This window comes from Haliaeetus albicilla, chromosome 2 (genome assembly GCF_947461875.1).
Source record: "Haliaeetus albicilla chromosome 2, bHalAlb1.1, whole genome shotgun sequence".
Taxonomy (NCBI): Eukaryota; Metazoa; Chordata; class Aves; order Accipitriformes; family Accipitridae; genus Haliaeetus; species Haliaeetus albicilla.
Window position 1 is genome coordinate 32,897,415 of NC_091484.1, and position 18,799 is coordinate 32,916,213.

General features: G+C 40.2%; 1 protein-coding gene across 1 annotated transcript in view; it reads left to right on the forward strand.

Moving 5' to 3' along the window:
* The first annotated feature begins 909 nt into the window (after positions 1 to 909).
* ITPRID1 (ITPR interacting domain containing 1) overlaps positions 910 to 18,799 on the forward strand; it is a 47,530-nt gene continuing 29,640 nt past the window's right edge. The window contains 5 exon segments of the mRNA XM_069770042.1: positions 910 to 1,118; positions 8,288 to 8,331; positions 11,095 to 11,146; positions 11,978 to 12,064; positions 12,649 to 12,851. Coding sequence (XP_069626143.1) covers positions 11,115 to 11,146; positions 11,978 to 12,064; positions 12,649 to 12,851 — 322 coding nt within the window. The 5' untranslated portion in view covers positions 910 to 1,118; positions 8,288 to 8,331; positions 11,095 to 11,114.

The following is an 18,799-nucleotide window of genomic DNA, read 5'->3' on the forward strand; positions in this document are numbered from 1 at the left end:
GAAACAAGACAATTTCCCTCTTCACTATTAACTGTACTGTGGTGGTTCCCACTAGGTTTGCTTACGGGACTGTTTATCTTGCTCATTTAACTGGATTTTGTGTAAAATTAAGGTACTTTATACAGTACTTCTGCAGAATGAAGAGGACACTCAGCTACATAAAAACTGTTGCATAAAAGCCCAACAATCATAAGACTTTGCCACTTCCTATTCCATTCCAGTGTTTGTGGAAATCACTTATTCCAGATTACCAACATATTGATTCAGCTCTAGTACTCCAGGGGGAAAAGCTGGAAAGCTAAATTATCGCCATACCTATCTGTTGGCTATTTCACACTAGGTAGCACAAGAAATGCCATTTGTTCTGCAGATGTGCATGATTCCACCTCTTCCTTCTTCATCTGAAATGCGACATCCCTTACCCTTGTTCTTTTGGTACCAAGTGCAGACCCAAAGCTGGTGGTTGTTTTACTTGTGATCAGTCATCAGGAAGAACCTGGGACACTCTGTGGCCAGAATATCAAGTTGGGTGTCCTTCACTGCTCCTGGTTGTTTGCAATGCAAATGGGAAGCTTTGTCTCACATAGTGCCATATCCATGGTAACCAAATGAAGACAAGTTTGCATTACTTCCTTAGTAAAGTGTAATCCTTCCCCTGGTACATGTGCCAAAGAGGCATACGGAGTTAAAGGGACAGCAATATATTTCTTGGAAATGAAAGCAACCAAAGCAACTTCTGCTTTTTTTTTCTGCCCCTCCCCCCCCCCCCCCCATTTCAGTTATCGCTGCCCTTACTCCTCCACCATCTCTTTCCCATCTTGCCTTTTCTGGAGTCCCCATTGTTAAAAACTAGGCTAGTCCTGATTTCTGCTTTCCTTTTGCTAAGCAAACAATCATCCTTCTAAACTGTCAACTTAAACACCACTTCTTGGCAAACAGCCTTTCCTTGCCCTTCTTGGTATCTTCAAAAAAAAAAAAAAATGGGGGTGGAAAACCAAGCCAAGAACACCAGTTGTTGTCCTCCAGTTTTTAGACTTTGGGTCTGTGGCAGAACAGAGGCGCAGATGCACCAGCCTGCAACTATTCCCTTATATAAACAGCTGGATCAAGGCATACAGGTTGGAGCTTATCAATTTTTTTCATTATAGTGGTTAAAAATTTTAAAAAGCCTTTTTTTTCTATTTGATCTGTAAGATATGATGTGGGAAATATTTTTTTTTATTTATTTCTTGTTTTAATTCCAGTTAAAAGAGCTTAATTCCAGATTTAAAGAGCTTTGATTTTTTCATAGCTTCATAGGCTGTCTCTTTTGACCAGCCAGGGTACGTTTTTTAGCAAAGGGACCAGACTCAAACTGAGTGTACTGCAAAATTATTGCTGTTGTTACTGTTTTCACTGTTGTTGTTTTCTTTCCTTGCTTGTGACAACCTGTGTACTGAATTTATGCACTTTCCCGTATGTATCTGGGAGGCTTAAAATACAACTCTTTCCCACTTCAGCACAGTGTTACGCTTTTTCAAATGGAAACATCTTTAGCTATTGTTATTTAGCGTTATCTGTAATGTTTCTTCTCAATTAAGAGTGAGCTCACATTGTGATTAAAATGCAGCACGATGATACCATCAGCTTCCAATGCCGTTATTCAGTGAGCAACACTGATTGTCTCAACTCGCCCTAGGACTTCTACTTTGAAAAGAGCAGAACAAGTTGATACTGTGGTCTCTGAACAGGAATTTTACCAAAGGCTTCACACAGAGAGAACCCTACCCAAATTTATATTTACCAACATATGAGAAGTCTTGAAGTGTTATTACAGTTTTCACTATCTGGCATACTTCCAGAAAAGCTTCATTCCCTGGAGTCACGTCACTTGTGAGTTTTCACATGGATCTTCCAGGGGTGCTTTGAATATCAAACCAAGTGTCCTTCATTTCTTTCAATGCAAATTGCAGGCATGCTGAAGAGACAAAATAAATTAATATCTTCCTACAGCAGCTATGATTTCAGTGTGCTTAACAACTCCAACGTTGATGGGCAGGGAAAGGGGACCTCAACTTCATTTAGCTGTCCAAAGTCAGGTCCTAAAGTTAAAGACTGAAAAGGTGTTTGTCATCTCCTTTCGATTCTAAGACAGACAGAAAACAAGAGTCCAATTGTTTCTGCCTGAGGGCACTGTGCTAGTTGCATCTTTCTTCTTGTTTACTTGAGCAGAGATGGGTAGATAGATACCATGAGCTTTCTCCCTGATGGAACTGCCATACAAAGTGTAGCTGAGCCAGGATGCAGAACACAACTGTATCACATAAATGACTCCACAGTAATAGTATGAAGAATCTTTGTTGTTTTCCTCCCATTCTTTTCATTTTTTCCTGGTTACCTAAATGCAGCAATTGATTCAGAAACTATATATATGAGTTCATAGAGTTGATAATAGAAGAACTTCTCATCCTAGCTATGAGATCTGAAAAAAGTATGGTTTTTTCCCTATTCATTCCATGTTGCAAAAGCATACTTAGTGTTCTGCTGTTATGCCAAAACAGCCCAGTCACCATAAATATGCTCAAATACTTTTCTCTATGGATATGGAATGTCTTGGAATTTAAAGGCCTTCCTAACCAAAAGTATCTGAGATTTGCTGCTACCTCCTAATTCATGTCTGTATAACTGCAAGTTTATTTGCATATTTCTCAATATTAAAGTTAACCATGGGCTGTCTACTCGAGTATTGTGGTGCACCTGGATATGGAGATGTTTGCATTCATAAACATCTAAAGAAAGTAGATAAATATTAACCAAGTGTGATTGGGTAATCACTTGACAAATGGAAAGGGAAGAGTAATATTAACAGTGCTATCCAGTAGGTATCATACAGTGTGAGGAATATGGTGTGAAGCTGATGAAGTTAAGATCCTGTTTCAGTGAAACAAACACACTTTACTATAGTTGGTGGCAAGGAGAATGGTTCTGTTAAATGCTGGCAACTGAAGTGAGACAAATCTGTCTGGGAACCTGCCATAATCTGTTTATGTGTTTTTCAATTTTTAGAAACTTTTCATTTCTTGCATTCTGTAGTAAAGAGCTGGTATAAATTTCTCACTAATGCAGAGTCCTCAACTTCTACCTTGAAACCTCCTTGGAGGGGAGGGGGAGCAAAAAAAAAAAAAAAAAAAGAGATTTCCAAGATGTTCTCAGTGTGTTATCAAATGAACAAAACACACAGAACATGGAAACCAGCCAGTCATTCATTCCATCGACAGATTTGCAGAGCTAAATTTGCTTCTGGAGAGCAGTTAGAAATTAAAACACACAGATGATGAGTGGTGCTGGCACCCAAACTGTGATCAAGAGGACACTCTTGTCTGAAAAGATGTACCCTATCAGATTAATCATTATGTGTTAATTAATTTGAAATCAAAAGGATGTCTTCTGCTGTCTATGCACAGGAAATTAATGGTGGTAGCACTAATTAAATGTAATGGAAGTTACCTCTGTACTTCCCACATCTGGGGCCAAAATCTTTACTGCCCTTCATGTTGTGTCATTTACAGTTCAGTCCCGCTGTAACACCTTACCCTCATTGTGCCCTGCTGTAAATGGCTGTGCAAGTCACCAGGCAATGGAGAATCAGACCGGTGGATTACTCAGCTGGGGAATGAGCTAATTTCAATTAAACTAGCTCTAAACTTTGACTTCTAATCCTGAGAAGGTGTGTCAGTGCATCTCCTCTGCTGTGAGTCATCTTAACATGAAAAAATGGTCCTTCTGCCTCACTCTCGCCCTTTACTCCCCCCAGACATTACCGTCCTTTCTTTGACCTCCTGCTGCTGCACAGGCACTTCTCCTGGCAACTTCTCTGACAGATGGGAAGCTCCATTTCCTTGCAGTTTTTTTCTTTGACCAAATGCAGTGACAGATATTTTCTCACCATTGCTGTGTAACTGCAATGCTCCGACTGGAAGGATTTTGAGAGGCCACAGCAAGCAGAGAAGACTCTGGACTCCCTCTGCCAAAGGGACTCGGAAACACAGCTCATGCTGTATATCCCGTCGTCTGCACAAAGGAGTTTGCTAGCCTGCTCTTTCAGTCTTTTACTAGTGGCTTTTTATTAGCCTCAAGGTCTCCTAAAAGGTGATAATAGAAGAGAAATCAGTGGGTGCACCAACCCAATGACAAATTACTAACTACAACTCAAAATCTAAGTGATTTCAAAGAATGTTGAGTATCCTAGTTTATTTCTCCCAAGAAGGTTCACAAAAGGGACAGGAAAGCAATTTCTTTCCCACCCCAGTGACTGGTAGTTGGCTTTGTAAAATCTTTTGTCTCTGGTGTCACATCTGGGCTGTTGTATGTGACTATAGCAGACCTAGACATTGGTCCATTGGGTTTTCAAGCTAGGATAGTCATAAAACCACTTCTCTTAGCTACAGTTCACCGTGGTGGACAGGATTTTTGCTCAGGAAGTGGGGCAGTGCCCCAGGTGATGCAGATCAAGCATCTCAGCAAAGCTAATTGGAGATGTCTCTTCAGTGGCTCCTGAGCTGTGCCTTCCTTGAACCAACGCTCTCAAGGTCAGACAAAAAGCCTCCCAAATTCACTAAATAAAACAGCATTTAATAGCTGTTCCCTTTCAACACCATGTCCACTGATACTGAACCACTTAGAAGCCTCTCTGGTGGGGCTTAATCCATTTTGCTCTCTGAATGTCTTTGACACAGCCTGGTTTCTACCTCCCATGATATGCGCTCCCTTCTCCCCAACCCTTCTCACCATCTGAGCAAAAACCCCATCTTGATGTGATTAATAATTGCATTGATGGCTGTGAGAACATTGCCTTACTGGTTTGCTGGAGTAGTTTTCACAGTCTGAGGGGTAGCAGCCAGACTGCTACGTCAGTGGCATCACACCAAGCTCACTTTTGGTTGCAAACGCATCTGAACATGTGGGAAAAGGTTAATTTCTGAAAGATATGGGAACTGATAGGGAACAAGATACCCCAGCACTATTCATTGCAGAGGACTTTAAAATTTCTGTTACAGTGGTACTGAAGAGAAGAAAAGATCAGGGTACAAGGTCCTGCTGGCCCAAAATCTTACAATTCAAATGGATACCATTAGAAAGAGGCAGTATTACTATATTTGCATTGCACACAGGAAACTGAGGTGCAAAAGAAAGAGGAGACTTGCCCATTCAGGTAGAAACCCATGTTTACAGGGTACCAGCCCAGGGATTCAGCCTCAAAAAATAGCATCCCACCATATGATCAGCAATAGAGCTCTCTATTGACTGGTAGTGTCTAAAACGGCTGCTGATGCTTTATGATAAGGGCAGGGGATCTTTTTCTTTAGTTTTCAGACTTGCTTTGTGAGGTGGCATCAGATCCAGGCCAATGGATCAGCCATAGCTTTGAGATGGGTAATGGAGGAATTCTGTTGTGCAGCAGAGCATCGTGGACTTACCTAGATGAAGACTCTCCACTGTAGACCACCCTTTTCCTACGCCACTGCTTGGTAAAACTGGAAAAAAGGATTCTGCAGATTCTCAGCATCCCATGGTGACTGAGGACAATGTCGGGAGGGGGGGGGTTCTGTACTAGTGTGCTTGTGCTGATGACAAGCATTAGCACTCTGCTCTTAGTCACTAACTCCATTTTTAAATCTTTTGTTCTTGCCCACAGAGGTGCTGACGGAATCTGAGCACCTGTTTGTATTTCCTATCAAAATGTTAAATTTGCAATATTAAATATGTTAAATGTTAAATATGTTAAATTGTTTCCCCAGGCCAATTTGTAAGTACCAGATACTTACATTGATACTCAGCGTGACACTCGTGGTTGCGGTTTGCTTCCTTTCTCTTAGGTGGATGGGGAAAAATCACCATGTGTTGCAAAATCTGATCTTGTTTTCATCAAAATTTCACCTTTGTTCTACCATTTTGACTTCTGCCCGGGTGAACGTGCCACTTGTCAAGATATGTCACCTAACACCTGGGGATTGTCTCACTAGCCATCTCAGAGCTCTGTGTTTAGTCCAAAGCTAGGCTGCTTCTTCAGCCAATGAAGAAAAGGACCTCCAAAGAGTTTCTTTTCCTCCTAACACAGGTGAACTGCCGTGGAGGTGCCTTACTCTTTGTATTGACCATAAAGGGAACCTAAAAGACTGGTTTGGAGAAAACATGCTGGCTTACCGGGAGATCTTAATAGTCGGTGCACTAGTATTGAACTTTCAGGGTTACAGCTAGGCAGAGATCGACAGTCTTAAAACAACCCTGTTGCTCTGCAGTTTAACAAAAAACAGACTAAGCTTGCTAATGCATATATACTCCCTCCTCTGTCATGGAGAGCAAGGCAGCTCCTTAAACTGATGGTCTCCGTGGCTTCAGTTGAACCTGCAGGGAAAGAATCCTGTCCGTAGCATTTTTCAGCAATGAGTTAAATACTTCTGAGCCATCTTTGCTTACTTTCGGGTTGAAAAACTGAACGGAAAGGCAGGAGAGCTGGGATCTTCCTGTGCACTTGGTAAAAAGGAGGAGATAATCCTACCTCCACACAAGAGTGGACTGTCTCCCCCATTTCAAGCTATGCAGGAGCTGTGCATTGGGATGCATTCGTGCAGAATCAGAAAAGGTGGTTTTCCATTTTCATTAGGACTGCTAGAAACTTCCAGAATATGGATAACTGGCAGATAATAGAGACAAATGAATAATTCAGGATTTTATTTTGTATTCCAGATTTGGTTAAAAAAGGCCTCAGATTACTAAAGGAAATTACTAGACCCTTTTCCCAATATTTCTCATGCGTTTCAGGACTCACCGAAAATAAAGCTGTACAATAGGGTGGTTAATTGTTATAAACTGATCTGGCAATACTTCACCTAAGAGCTCTGCTTTTATTTTTAGAAGAGACTGTAGAAGAAAATACTAATCACTGCTTGAATGCTTGTGTTTTGTAAGTTTGGGTCACATTATTACTTAATTATTTGTTGCCTGATTTCTCCAATAGGAAATATAATGTCTGCAATATTGGAGTTTCCGGTAGGAAAATTGTGACCCCTGAAAATTCAGAATAAAATATTCTGCTTTGGCTGATTTAAACCAAAGAATGACCTTTTTATTTTGTTGAACTACATCAAAATACTCTTTCATAACTATTCAGTCTGAAATGATGTCTTCCTTATGACCCAGTGCCTCATGAGAAATGTATCTCAGTGCTCTGTTCGTTTCCAGGGTATTCTTTGAAGGATACCTTTTCCCATCATGTGTCGGGATAGCTTTCTGATCAAGCTGTCTGCTACATCATGGGAATTTCACAATGCTGTGTGCCCCAAGGGTGATGTAGCTTGCCGCACAAACATGATTTATGGCACAAACTGTGGTTATACATATCTACAACTCTATGAGGCAATGTGCTACTATACAGAAATATAGTTTAACCCTGAACTTACTCAAACTTGAATGTATTTTGTTCACCAAAATTCTGATTTTTTAAACTTTTTGTCCTTTTTCAGGATAAAAATTAAGTCTGAAAGACTGGTATTTCCCATGAACTTTTCAGTACGACTTCATGTATTCACTGCTTAAGCAAATGCAGCTGAAGTGTATTTGGTTAGAGGTAGGGTAGTGCTGGAGAAGCAAAAACAAAAAAAAAAGAAAAAAAGACACAACCTTAGGAATGATGTTTGGAAGTATGGTGCAGAGCAAAAAATAGCAGTAATCTCATGTAACAGTCTTAGCAGCATTTTCCAGTAGCAGGGTAAGGCTAAGTCAGCCAAACTCATGCATTGGAGGGCTGGCTATCATTACTGGTGTCATTAATAATTACCATACCACCATGCAGTCGCAGATCACCTGAGAGCTATCATAGAGCTGCCTCTCATGTGATGCACTGAAAAGGCTTTTGTTTCCATTCTTCTCACTCCTGCACCAGATAAGCTGATTTAATTAGATTCTTAGTAAATTTTAAGTTCAGAAGTGACAGACTTTACTCATGCAGAATGCTAAAATTTCATGATCTTTGCCTTAAGCATAAACTCAAGATTTGAATCTCAAGACTTAACAGAGGCTGAGGTATGTTGAGGGGAAAGCAGGTGAAGTTCATAGGCAGGAAAGAAGATGAACCCATGGCTCTGTTTTTCTACCAGCCATCCCCACTCAATTTGTCCATGCCCTGAGTGCCCTGTGCTGTGCCTATCCATCAGACTGCCTCCCTGACCTCATTTCCTCTCAGGAAAGAGCAGCCATTCTTTTGGGGGATTTAATTTCTTTGTCATTTTTAATTGTTTTTATCTTACAGTCTATCTACATGTGGGGATAACCTGCAAGGCCAAGAGCAGGCAGGTAAGACAGAACATTATTTGTCTGTTCTAATAAAGACTGCTTAACTATAAAATATCAAGTACCACGGACTCAGGGCGTGGGGCGGGAGCTATTGGGAAAATGTGGTATTCATGGATAAGCTGTATATTTTTTCCTCCATTTGACATCATAATGAGAAGATTCTCTCACGATGTCTTTGACCAAAAAGTCTTACGCTCACCTCCTCCACTGGCATGATTTGATTTTCTTCTACTGAAGGAGTGGAGGTTTCTAAGAAGGGTTTGCACAGTGGTCTGGAAGTTATGGTACAAGAGTTTCAGGTGACTGAAATTCTGCCTGACCTGAATGCAAAACTTCTTGCTTGTTCTCACCTGCTTTCCTGATCTGCTGAATGTAATGAATTCAGAGACTTTTTTTTTTTTAGGAATGGAGCCAGAAGCCCAAATCACCTCCCAGCTCCTCATATATTCCTGAAAATGTCCATATTTTTAGTGGTTTTGGAAGCCTAAAATAGTATTTATCAGTGCTTCCATATCTACACTTTTTGTTTATTGGGTTCACAAATAGAAGATGCAGTTCAACAATATGTGATTTAATCTTGTCTCCTGTTAATCAGAGATTACTGAGGCTAAAATGCCTTATCTTCCCTCAAGTATCAGAGGACACATTTTGCTTAGCAAAATATATTATTCATAAGCAAAGATATACTTAGATGTGCAGTAAACAGAGCACCAATTAGCACCACAGTTGGTTTACAAAGTATTTTTTGTTTGTTTGTTTGTTTTCATAAGGTTTTCTGACAGATTTCTAAAGGGCATTATTTCCCCCAAAGTATCTTTCAGTTTGGTAATGAGATTCAGTGTTTCTTGTGTCACGAACAAAATACTTACACAGATCAGGAAATGTAAATACCGTACCCTCACCATTACTATTTCTATGACCTCTTAAATATGGAGAAAACAAGCTCTAATATTTCAAAATGTCAAGCTGTCTAATGAGGAACTTCTGATGAGAGTCTTCTCATTAGAGGAAGGAGTGGAGACTCTAACCATGAGTGAAATGGTCCATGTTGCAGTACCTGGAGGTGCAAAGGTTGTCCAAGTCACAAGGTGGACATGGGCTCCCGAGCAGTTTACTACCACTTAACAGGTTGGATGGCTTAGCCTTGGTAGCAGTACCTTGGCATGTTCTTGACCTACAGCAATACAGGACAATTCAACTTACTTTAGCCTACAACAAAAGGTAGTTAAGGTGTCACATCCTGTGTTTGCCTGGTTTAAGAGTACAGCCACACCAACTACTGCCTTTTACCCAACTTGCAGTAACCTGTCAAGTTCTGCCCATTTGATTTTTTTGGTGACCTGCTATTTCCCACGCCTCCTACAAACACTAGGTTTCTCATCACTAAATTATTTACTTAACACCCTGGCCAGTGTTTCACAGTGCTAGGTTTTTAATTTGGCAGCACTTATGTTCATTTCAGTCCCAACAATATGAGATATTGAGGAAATCACAGCAGCAGCCTGTTTGTGATATAACGTTCTGTTACAGAGAGGAGTGTCTACGTGCTGGTAGGGAAAAATTGTATTAACTCTCACTTTCAGATCTTATTTTTTACATTGTCAAGCATTTTTATAGTGAATCTACAGCTTCTGTTGGCATGTGAGTAGGAAATAGTATACAACAAGTAGCTGATTCTTATTCAAATTATGCTCAGTTTGCTGCTAGAAAGTCGGGTTTATGTTACCAGAGCAAATTACAGGATGTCGGTAACCTTTATGTTCTCAATTTGGATGGATAACCTTGCACTGAGTAAGCCAGAAGGAACTTATGTTAGAATTTACGAGCGGAAGAATAATCCAGTAGAGATGGTGAAAGGATGTTTTCTCCTTCTTTATTGACACAATTTTGTTAAATAGAAAAGAAAATTTTAAAAGCTAGACAAAAAATATTCAACTTGTGGAATGCAGAAGGATATCTACTGCTGCTCCTAGGCAAACATTACCCCAGCTTTCCGAGGATCAACAAGCGTGTTATTTCAGTGACAACTGAAGCGACAACTTCAGGCACTGCGTATTTGCATCCAATTTATTCCCATTTCATCATCAGGAAATGATGAAATACGCACCTTGCAACTCATAGGTATAGCACACCTGGAGTCCAGTAAACAATGTTATCAGTTCTTAGACAAATATTTTCTCCTCCAGAAACTCTTGCAAGTGTCCTGCAACTGTCTTGCTCCTCTCAAACACATTTAGAGCATGATGCAAAGCCCAGAGAAATCAATATTCACGAAATTTCAGTGAGTTACACTAGAAAAACTGTTACACACACAAAAGTTGTACCAGCATGTCCTGGAATGAGAATTCAAACTAATATATTTAAATTGTATTTTTTTACTAAAAAAGCAGAGATTAAAATTTATTTTCATCATGTTTGCTCTAAGTATATCTTCAATGGCTCTGCAGCAGACAATGGAACCCAACTCATAGTGCTTACTTTTAAATAGCAGGGGCTTAAAGTGTGCTGCTGCTAGTTTATGAAATGTAAAAGCACCTATTTTCCCTTTCTTATTGACATGTGTTGCATTTACCTATGACTAACATACACTGTGAGTTGAGCTTCCCACAATGGTATTGTTCTGCAATTTTGCCACTTGGGCTAAAATGTTTCCTTACATAATGCAATCAGTCTTTTGGTCTTTTCTTTAGTTTGACACATTTCTGTTTTGGGGGGAGGGGGTGTGTAAGAAAATAAATTATTTTTATTTCTTCTTGTTTGCAGTTTCCTTGTCAGTACCAGAAATGGTACAAATGACTGTGCAAAGCTACAGGAGGTAGGTGTCAGACACCGTAGAGATTTGTTATAAATTATTTTTTCTTCCATTTCTTTCTGACAAAAGGAAGAATTTTAGTTTCTTTTTTGTTGCTGTTTTTTCTTCTCTCAAACTGATAGCAACAATGTTAGTTCAAAAATCTACATATCCCTCTAGGCCTGTTTAAGATGTGAGCTGATGGATAACCTGCAATGATTAAAAAAAAACAAAAACCAATGCAATGCTTCCACTGTATATAAACATTTGCTACTGATCTTGATAGGTATGTGTAGGTAAAGTTAAGCTTGTGCATAACAAAACCACATCGTCTTACCTGTTGAGAAAGGCTACCATGCTGCAGGATATTCCTTTTGCAGTGAGCAGGCCCTGAAAAACACTTACTTCTCAGCAGATTAGTCGATACAAACGCAACGGGAAGCGAAGCACAGAATTATTCTCAGGTGCCACTCCTGCTGCTGCAACTCATTGTACCCTGTCTCTCCAAAACTTTGTTAAAAGCAATTATATCTTTTGAAGTAGGTGGCTAGAGAAACCGTGCTCCCTAAAGGTTCCCCAAAGATTCACCATCTGTCAAAAGTGAGCCATTCTGCCACCTTTATAATTAGCATTTACTGGTACCTCACACCTACGTTCTCACACCTACTGTAACATACTGTTCTTGAGAATAAGTGTATTGCACACTCTCATTCCGACGCTTCTTCTAAGGCATTGCTATTATGTATCATTATAAACCAAGAAAAAATGCAAATGTTTACTCTAGGAAAAAGTCATAATGACATCCCAGAGGAGCACATGAATACACACATTTCATTGTTGTTTTTTCCCAACCAGGTCCCTGCAAGAGTTTTCAGGAAGTCCGGTTATGTCAAGATGCAAGAGTCTCAGCTCTTCCCACTTGCTCACTAGTGCTCCCCAGAGGTTAGTTACTTCCATGTATTTCGAGCTAGGAATACAAAGTATTAGCCCATCTAGGGATCAACAAATGCAAGTGCAATTTTGAATAGGCAGTCAAGGTCTTAGTTTGTAAAAGACATGTCCTTATTTATTTTAACAAGATCAAAATAACTTTCTTAATAACAGGTGTCTGATCTCAAATGCAATTGTACCAGTTAAAAACCAAAACCTATGTGAAACTGCAGTGGGCTTTGAATCCACTGGAAGGTAAAAGCCTGTGAGGTCTTATGGCAGCTGCAGAATGCCTTATCTGTATTGTGTCTATAGAGAGTGGGCCTGCAGAGCTGTGAACCTACACCTTTTATTAATGTTGTTCTTGCTAAGCTATCTAGATCCAATGCCACCAAATTCCTCTGGGGGGAGGAACGTGTATTAATGTCTTAGCAATGTGACCAAAAATGACTACTTTCACTTAAGCAGTAGTCTCCACAAGAGGGGAGAAGAAGGGAAGAGAATCATTTAAAAAAAACAAGACCATATGATAGCTGCTGCAAGAGAAAAGTGGTACCAAGACCAAGGTGTAAATAATCCTGACGTTTTCACTACAGCATTACTGAATGGCTGGCGCTCTGGGAAAAGGATCCTGTGGACATTCTGCTTGATTTGGGGTTTGGTACAGAAGAACCCGATGTCTGCAATAAAATCCCTCCTCGGTTCCTCAGTGGTGCTTCTGTAGCAAAAGGAATCAACATCCGAGTCTTTTTGGAAGCTCAGAAGCAGCGGATGGACATTGAGAGGCCAAACCTATATGGTAAGGAGAGACATTTTGGCAAAGGGAGAAGTTTTAGCCATAAATAGCATGGGGACTGAGAGGGTAGGGAAGAAGAGGCATATGAAAGTGTCATGGTTTAACCCCAGCCAGCAACTAAGCACCACGCAGCCGCTCACTCACTCCCCCCACACCCAGTGGGATGGGGGAGAAAATCAGGAAAAGAAGTAAAACTCATGGGTTGAGATAAGAATGGTTTAATAGAACAGAAAAGAAGAAACTAATAATGATAATACTAATAAAATGACAACAGCAATAATAAAAGGATTGGAATATACAAATGATGCGCAGTGCAATTGCTCGCTACCTGCTGATTGACACCCAGCCAGTCCCTGAGCAGTGATCCCCCACCCCCACTCCCCCCAGTTCCTATACTAGATGGGACGTCCCATGGTATGGAATACACCGTTGGCCAGTTTGGGTCAGGTGCCCTGGCTGTGTCCTGTGCCAACTTCTTGTGCCCCTCCAGCCTTCTCGCTGGCTGGGCATGAGAGGCTGAAAAATCCTTGACTGTAGTCTAAACACTACTGAGCAACAACTGAAAACATCAGTGTTATCAACATTCTTCACATACTGAACTCAAAACATAGCACTGTACCAGCTACTAGGAAGGCAGTTAACTATATCCCAGCTGAAACCAGGAGAGAAAGAAAATTCATGAAAAAGGGACATGTATTCAGGAGACATCAAGGATGCTTATGTACCCCTTTGTGGCAATGATACTTCCTAATGTGACTGAAATGCTGTATAGCTCTCTTCAGCTGTGGACTCCGATTTATGTATTGAAGCTACCAGCTTGTGGCATTTTAAAACATAACCTGTGAGACCTACCCCACCACCAGAGATTGTTGCTGGTGTCACAAAGGCTGCAGAATTGAACACAGGTCCATTGCCTCAGCCACTTCACTGGCAGCACGTTAGTATGTACCCACCTTCATTGGGGTGTAAACTAATATAGAGGATTTTTAATTCAGCCAGGCCAGACGTAGGCTCACATTCCCTTTTTCCTTTGGTGGCTGCAGGACCCCTCTCACAGGGAAATGTGCCGAGCAAATGACAAGATCTTAACTTCCCATGACTAGAGCTGCCAGAGCTTGTGCATCAGACCCACAAATCCCTAACAAGAACCTAACAGTTTTGTGGTTGAAATATGCCCTGAGATGTAGATGAGGATCATATTTTAAGTAAATAAAATTGCACCATTGAAAGCACATGGTCTTGATTTTTATTCATTTGGATGGTTTTAGTTCTCGTTTTGTGTATTTTGCAGCTGAGAAATGAATACAAGGTCCTCACCCGAAAGATATATCTGCATTAAAATAGCATTGTTAATTCACTGGTATATCACCCATCTGAAAAGTCCAATTTTGACATCATTTCCCCTCATGTTTGCTGCACAGGATAGCCAGATGGCTCTTGAAATCTTCTGTTTACTTAAGATGCTCAGCAAAGCAGGATCTCTCACATAGCTTGTGCATTCCTGTTTAGAATTACACCAAGGAAGCAGTATGGATGGAATGAGAATTGAAACAGAAATGTCAGAGCATTGTGGAATTTTTTTTTTCTCTCTCTCTCTCTTTTTTTATAGCAAGCCCCATGCACACATTTCAATATTTACAGCAAACTGACACATCAAACAGGTTTCTCAGCTCTCACTTTCTTTCCCTAACTCCTCTGAGAGGAGAGAGGGATCAGAGATAATCAGTATGAGTGGATGGTGGATGGAGACCTCAGGGAAGAAGGTAGAGAACTAGAAGGGAATGAGAGCAGAGAAAAAGCCTCTGAGGGAAGGAGTTTGCACAGTGAAGGCAGGTAATGGTAAACCGAGGTATGAATTTAATGACTCGTCCTGCAGTCATCCTTAATGGGAGCACTCTTAGTACATGTTAATGGCTTATCTGTACGGGGGAGTTGCTGTGAAGTAAGATAAGATTTGAATTTGTGTTTTGGTGGGAGTGATGTCCATCAAAACATATTATCTTGCTTTTGACAGTTTGGGAGGGGGTTTTCACACCATCTGCTTAGGCCTCCTAAGTATTTGCCTGGGCTGGGAACATTTAATCTAATCGAGAGGTGGGATTCATCCTTCAGAGATACTTACCTCTTCTCTTTTCACTGAATACATGTTTCCATATATGCAGTGATTAACCTCAACCTGGTTCACTGCACCAAATTACAGGCTTTTAGCTGAAGCACCATCTCAAGGAGCTTAATCACTGTAGAGTCTTTCTGTCTCCATAGCAAGTGGAGAGAGTCTGGCAACTCCTGCAGGTGATCATCCAGCCACCCTTAAAACACCTCTCAGAAGAAGCCAGTCTGTATCAGTGACCATGTAGGTAATCTTGCACAAGTACCTTCCTACAGCTGGTGTTCCAGGAGAGGACTTACAGCTAAAACGAGATGTACCAGGTTTAGCGTACAAATGCCTGAGGAATACCCTCAAATGGCACTTGTTTGCAAACTGGTTTTTTCCAATCTTGCTAACCTTAGGTTGTCTAATGATTTTGCAGTGAGTTATAGCAAGAAGGAGGAATGGCAAATTCATGTTTATTAGATTTTAAAATGGATTGCATTTTAAGGAGCAGAACCTAACCTATCAGCCTTCAGTACTAATACTGCACATAAATTTTCAGGTATCTAATGAGCCAGCTCTTCTAAAGCAGAAGCCTACATTCCCTGTAATGGCAATGAGGAGAATAGGTGCTTTTGAAGGCCTCCAGAAGATGACCCCCAAAAAGATCCTTCTCTGTAAATTAAGTAGAAGGATCAGGTCTAGAGATGTTCCACAGCATTTACCTCTCCATGAACAATTTAGGGAACTTCAGACTCCTTACTGTCAGAGGACTACTTCACCAGGGCATTGAAATTAAAGTGCTAAAATGAGGCAGACTGTGCACCACTTCTAGAGATTTTAAGACTGTATTGAACCACTGTTCCCAGAGATGTGCTGGATTAATTCAGTTATTGTCACCTTGTTTGGTTTATTATCACTGAACCATTTCAATGCAAATACAGTCTGAATGCCTCTCATTTGTCTCTAGCCATGGAAAAAGAAGAAATCATTTAATGTGAGTTAGTGAATACCTGAGAGGTTATCTCATTGTCAGTTTACTTTCTCCTGTTCTGTGAATCAGCAGAGAAAGTTAATTGATTTAGTGCGAGGTGTTACTCTAAGAAAGTGAGAGATAAGGAGAAAGATTATAGGTAATATATGGAAGCAAGAAACCTGGAGGAAAAAAGGAGGAGGTGAGACAGACCAAGGACTTCCATAGCAGAGTGATACATTTCCACTTTCATATTTCATTCATTTCCTAGTGCAGCCTTTTTCTGTTTCTGTCTGGCTCTTCCCTGGTCATAATAAACATAGTTTTCTAGGCCTCCTTCACTGCTGATTAGACCTTTTAAAATACATGTGGATTGTTATAGAGTTATTTATTAATTGTCCCCTCACTTGAAGCTGTTTCCTCAGCATTGTCAGAGAGAGTTTTCAAAAGGTTCAGTTCACAAAAATAAGGTGTGTTTTCAAAAATGTCGGTCATCCTTTCAGTTTCTTAGTCAGATCCAAATGAAAAGCTTGTCCCCATCATTCACCAGTGGTGAAAATTTTACTGACCCCATTAGATGTGATATTTCACTTTCTAACTGAAGAAATAAAGTCACTTGACAATCAGGAGTTATCTTAAGTGAAAAGTAATTATATTTCTGAATATGTTGACACACACCCCCCCCCAAATCTATGAAAACTTCAAGTTTCTGAACACCTTAGTTCAGAATGTTGAAATGTTTCAATCTGATGCTTAATAATAAAAAGCCCCCACCACATTTCAGTACCACCTTTCCATGCTGCCATATCTAAATCTTCTTGGGGTTTAATGTCTTGTTTCTGTGAATTTTTTTACACTCATTTCTGTCTGTCTCAGCTGCTGCAAGCCCCTCACTGGAGCTGTAGTTCAAGTCTCACTCACCTCTGAGATGAGTGTATTAGGTAGACACCATTTCCCATGATACATGGTTGTCCTGTGACCACCACAGGCCAGCTAGGAGAGAGGAGATGTATGTTAGCTGGTAAATCCACCCCTAGAAGAGAAATGAAATGTAAATTGCTACATACATTCTCTGAAGCACAGCTTTGATTCAAGCAAAGGCAGTATTGCCAAGACTGAAGTTGAAACAGTCTAAAAAAAGGAAAATGTTTTAATAAATGATAAAGTAGACAATGCTGAAATGTCATTTTTACTTTTTCTGAGAAAAAGTGAGCAATTTCAGATGTCTTGATTTTCCCGCTGAAAATTTTGAGTTTTTTTCCAAATTATGCCATTTGCTGTGAAAAAAAAAAGATGTTGATTGAAAATTTATTGCTGGCTCTGGAAATGTTCAGTGTTCCTTCATTCCACTGGGGGCCTACTGAAGACTTTCCAAATCTTTCATGTAGATAACTATATCAGCCTATGTAATACCAGATTTAAGGAAGGAGGAACAAAACTGTAAGCTTCCCCTCCTAAAGTGTAAAACTGTTGATCATAAAGTCATTAGAAGCCCTATAAAAAATACAGATTCTATTGAAGATTCATTGATCTTGTTTACAGCATGGCTATTTGCTGTTTTGGCTGAAGTTTCGAGTGAAAATGAATCCACATTTATGCCCTTTAATATCTCACCTGTGCTACAGTTTTAGACTATTTTGCAGCAGGCTACAGGGACTAAAGAGGTCTTACCAGCCTCTTGCCTATTTGAGGTATGATCCTTGGGGAGCACGCCTAGAAACTGAAGGGACTGCTTGCCTGGAGAGAAATAGTCCATGAAGCAAGGCTATCTGTGACATTAATTTCTTCATGACCTGTGTATTTATTACATTGCACATGAGCGAGGGGATTTTTTCTGTTGTTCATTTATCATTTTTCTTGTTGTTTGATCTTTAGGTGTCCCGAGCTCTTTGAAATAATTTACTAAGCTAAGCAGCATGTAAAAAACTATTTCAAATTGCAGCAAGTTTCATTCTGGTTCAAATCAAAAGAAGGACTGGACTGCTGTGCCATGGTCAGTCAAAGGACATTAGCACTTGGCATTTTTATGGCCTGATATAGTGGCAGCTGAATGAAATACTGAGGATAAGATGTGCTTTACATGGAGAGCATGTGGTAGCACAATGGATGTACAAAACCAAAAATTATTTACTGACACCTCAAATTTATGCAAATGGAAACTATACAACACTGTGTAATGTGTATACTGATAGATCAGATAACTCCTTTAAACAGCATCAAGTGAAACCTTTGACCATGTCTTTAAAAGTGGCAGCAATAGCAACTTTTTTCTCCAGTGTTAAAAATCAGGCAATGTCTGGGGCAAAGAAAAAAGGAGTGTTCCTGAGATATAGTAACTATCAGGAATTATATGTCATGGTACTGATCCCTGATGCAAAGGACCAACTCAGGTCCATGCTAAATATCCCCTTGTTGTCTAATTGTCAGTGAAGCAGCGTTACCAACAGCCGCATGCAGACTGCATGCAGTAAATTTGGCTGCTCTCTAAGAGAAATGGCAGCCAAGAAAGTCAGCATTTTGCCATCTACTGTCCTCAATGAATGTCTCAAGGAAGGAGGAGTCCTGGTGACATATTCATTGCCTCAGGATAAGTACAGACACAACGTGCAAGCAAATGTGTTGCGTTTCTTTGTATAAATTATCTTCACAGTGTTCTAGTGATGGAAATCTCCAGGATCCCTTAGAGAAAGCATTATACGCTTCTCTTTAGATGTTATGCCATGGAAAAAATTACCCAGAAATTACAGGAGGTTAGTACAATGAAAAAAATCTGGGAACCTTTATATGACATCAGCTATGAGTTTCTGGGGGATAAGTGTCTTAATTTGTGCTGCTATGAAAACAAGAACATAGCTTCTGTGGTCAATTTTTACCAGTTAATGGCTA